At 68.6% G+C, this 3,363-nt stretch overlaps 1 protein-coding gene across 1 annotated transcript in view; it reads left to right on the top strand.

Moving 5' to 3' along the window:
- The window catches only part of EMIHUDRAFT_231780 (hypothetical protein), a gene marked incomplete at both ends in the record, with an annotated part of 4,774 nt that extends 2,215 nt beyond the window's left edge, over nucleotides 1-2,559 (top strand). Inside the window, 7 exons of the mRNA XM_005783961.1 lie at nucleotides 298-958; nucleotides 1,034-1,247; nucleotides 1,386-1,608; nucleotides 1,720-2,055; nucleotides 2,126-2,283; nucleotides 2,351-2,438; nucleotides 2,548-2,559. Of these exons, the coding sequence (XP_005784018.1) occupies nucleotides 298-958; nucleotides 1,034-1,247; nucleotides 1,386-1,608; nucleotides 1,720-2,055; nucleotides 2,126-2,283; nucleotides 2,351-2,438; nucleotides 2,548-2,559 (1,692 nt within the window). The remainder of the gene's footprint in view (nucleotides 1-297; nucleotides 959-1,033; nucleotides 1,248-1,385; nucleotides 1,609-1,719; nucleotides 2,056-2,125; nucleotides 2,284-2,350; nucleotides 2,439-2,547) is intronic.
- Between the last annotated feature and the right edge of the window lie 804 nt (nucleotides 2,560-3,363).

Genomic DNA, 3,363 nt, shown 5'->3' with positions numbered 1-3,363 from the left:
TTGCTCGAGCAGCTGCGCAGGGAGGCACGCGAGGCGAAGCTGGCGGCCGCGCGGAGCCGCGAGGAGGCGGACGCGCGCCGAGCCAAGCAGCGCGAGATGGAGATGCTTACCGGCGCCGCGGGCGGCGCCGAGGGAGGCAAGGCGTCGCTCGACGCGATGGTCGCGCGCCAGTTTGCCGCCCGGCTCGCCGCCGAGGCGGAGAAGGCCGAGGCGGCGGCCGCGCGCGCGGGCGCGGACGCGGCGGCGCGGGAGGAGTCGACACCGATCGACGCCGTTTTTGGCGCCCTCTGGCGCGAGGAGACTCGCTTCGGTGGCGACGCGGAGCCCGCCGAGACGAGGAGTGTGCAGTCGATGGTGACCAAGCTGCAGCTGCCCGGCGGGGGCGAGGGAGGCGCGCCGCCGCGCTTTGTGGAGGCGCTCGGCGCGTGCTTTTGCAGCGAGTCGACGTCGCGCGCGTGGCACGCGCCGAGCAAGACGTACCGCCGCTGCACCATGCGCAAGGTGATGATGCGCACACCCGGCGTCCTCCTTTTGCTGTGCGATGAGCTCGGCGGCAGCGTGATGGAGGAGTGGGAGGCGGCGCACGGCGAGCCGTGGCTGCCGAGTGCCTTTGGGCTATCGCTGCCGAGCGAGCGGCAGCGCGGCGTGGCGAACGCTGCTGCCGACGGCGGCGTAGGCGGGGAGTCGGAGGGGTCGGGGCTTCCCGCCGAGGAAGGAGGTGACGCCGCCACAGCAGAGCCGGCGGCGGAGGGCGTAGATGCGCCGGCTGTGCGCGCGCTCGAGGCGGGCGGCGGCGTCGGCGACGGCGAGCAGGAGTACGAGCTGCGGGGGCTGATGAGCTTCACCAGAAGCACGTTTGTCCACGCCAAGGAAGGCTCGGGCCACCTCACCCTCTCTTTCCGCGTGCCCAAGCTCGACACGCCCCCCGCACGCACGGCGGCGGCGGGCTTCGAGAGTGGTGCCGTTTCAGCAACGGCTGCAGAGGAGAGAGCGCAGGGGGGGGAGGGAGGGCAGGGGGGGGCGTCTCTGGCAGCGGCGCCGTCGACCGCTGCAGCGGCGACCCCGTCCGTTGGGCGGGACTCGGCGGTGGCGCCTGAGTACACACCGGAGGCGGCCGCGGCGGCTTGGGACGGCGCGGCGGAGTGGTTCGTGTGGAACGACTTTGCGCTCGGGCCCGCGGCAGAGGAGGAGGTGCGGCGGGCGCACTCGCTCTGGAAGCGGCCGGCCATCGCGGTCTACACGCGGCGGTGCGACTCTCGCCCCTCTCCGGCACCGTCCGCATGGTTGACACCTCCCCGCCTCTCTAGCGCCTCCGCCTGGCACCTCCCCCCCACGGTGCCAGCCCTCCTGTTTGTCGACGTTGCTGCCCCTCCCGCTGCCCGCAGGAGCCTGGCTGTCGACCTCACAGCGCTGCCCCTCCGGCCCGCCGAGCGTATGGCTGTTGCGGCTGACATCGCGCCGGAGTATTCGCTGCTGGAGGTGCCGGCGCCTGCGGCCGGCTCAGCCATCTCTGCTGCAGGCTTCAAGCCCTCCTTCAAGCCGCTCGGCTTGTCGGAGCTTCCGCTCGCCACTGGCCAGCTCGTTGCGATCGACGCCGAGTTCATCGCCGTCTCCGAGGAGGCGCGCTTCTCAAACCCCCCCCACCCCCCAATTCCTCTCGTATTTCCGACTCTTCTGCTCGCAATCTCCTCCCACCCGCGCCAAGCCCGCCCCCCACAGGTGACGCGGCGGGGCAAGCGAGGCGCCAACGTGGTGGTCAAGCCGGCGCGGCTCGCGCTTGCGCGCGTGTCTTGCGTGCGCGGCCAAGGGCCGCACCACGGCGAGGCTTTCGTCGACTCGTACATCGCCCAGGCGGAGCCGGTGGTCGACTACCTGACGCGCTTCTCTGGGCTGCGGCCGGGGGACCTCGACCCGTCCGTCTCGCCGCACCACATCACCACTATGAAGGCGGCCTACCTCAAGCTGCGCCAGCTGGTCGACGCTGGCTGCGTCTTTGTTGGGCACGGCCTCAAGAAGGACTTCGAGATGATCAACATGCGAGTGCCGCCTGAGCAGGTGCTCGACACCTCCCATACCCCTCCTAGAGATCACAACTTCATGCGCTGTCGACACTTGCTTCGGGCAGGTGCTCGACACCGTCGAGCTCTTCTGGGCGCCTGGCAAGCGCCGCATCTCGCTCCGCTTCCTTGCCTTCCACATGTGCGAAATTCACATGTCCAACCGGCTCCACGACACGCACGACTCGATCGAGGATGCGCGGACTGCCCTGCAGATCTACGACAAGTGCTCTGAGCGCACCGCGCGCACCGGACAACTTGCGGCGCGCTCAGAGCTCGAGTTGTCCTCGTAGGTACGTTGAACTTCGTGCCCAGGGGCAGGCTGTCCTCGACGCTGCGATTGATGAGCTCTACCGTGTCGGCCGAGAGATGAGCTGGGAGGTGCCGGATGCACCCGACCGACGCTAGCATTTGCTCTCGCGCTAACCCTCGCTGTTGCTGCCCGACACAACCAATGTACTTTTTTACTCCGGCCACGCCGACGGCGCAGTTTTCTTTGTAATCGAGGTATTATCAATTCTAGCAAAAAATCAAGCTCGCCGACCGGAGGAGGCAGAGAGCGCGACCTCGAGATCTGGGAGGGAGATAACACCGTCCTGGTCGGCGTCACAGACGCGAAACAGGGCGTGCGCGAAGGATGGCTCCGCCGAGCGAGTTCCCGCCTCGCCCACGACAATACTGCAGCTCTTGAGAGCCTCCCTGAACGCGCGAAGCCCCAGCGTCGGCCAAAGGCCATCTTGGCCAGGCACCGCGCCGAGGTCGCTCATGCCGCGGCGGGCTGCCACCTGAAGCTCCTCTTCTTCGGTCTTTGGTCTCCGTGGCACAACCTGCCTTTGCACAGGGCTACGCTTGCGTCGCCACTCACCCTTTTGAGGCGGTTGTGGCACCGGGATAGATTCAAGCCAGCGCTCGCGGGCAAGAGCGAGCCACCGCCTGCAAGCCTTGGTGTGCAGCTCCCGAGGCCACTGTTGAGCCCACTCCAGCTTACCCGACGGGGACATGACGGCCGTGTTCTCCCGTGGTATGTTGGCGGTGCTGGGGTGTGGGCGTGCGACGGGAGGGAGGGAGGGAGGGAGGGCGGGAGGGCGGGCGGGAGGGAGGGAGGGAGGGAGGGAGGGAGGGAGGGAGGGAGGGAGGGAGGGAGGGAGGGAGGGAGGGAGGGAGGGAGGGAGCAGGCAGGCAGGCAGGGAGGGAGGGAGGGAGGCAGGGAGGGAGGGAGGGAGGGAGGGAGAGAGAGAGAGAGAGAGTTGAGAGAGAGAGAGAGAGAGAGAGAGAGAGAGAGAGAGAGAGAGAGAGAAAGGAGAGA

Source organism: Emiliania huxleyi (assembly GCF_000372725.1).
Source record: "Emiliania huxleyi CCMP1516 chromosome Unknown EMIHUscaffold_175, whole genome shotgun sequence".
Taxonomy (NCBI): Eukaryota; Haptophyta; order Isochrysidales; family Noelaerhabdaceae; genus Emiliania; species Emiliania huxleyi.
This window is presented reverse-complemented; position numbering and strand designations above follow the sequence as displayed.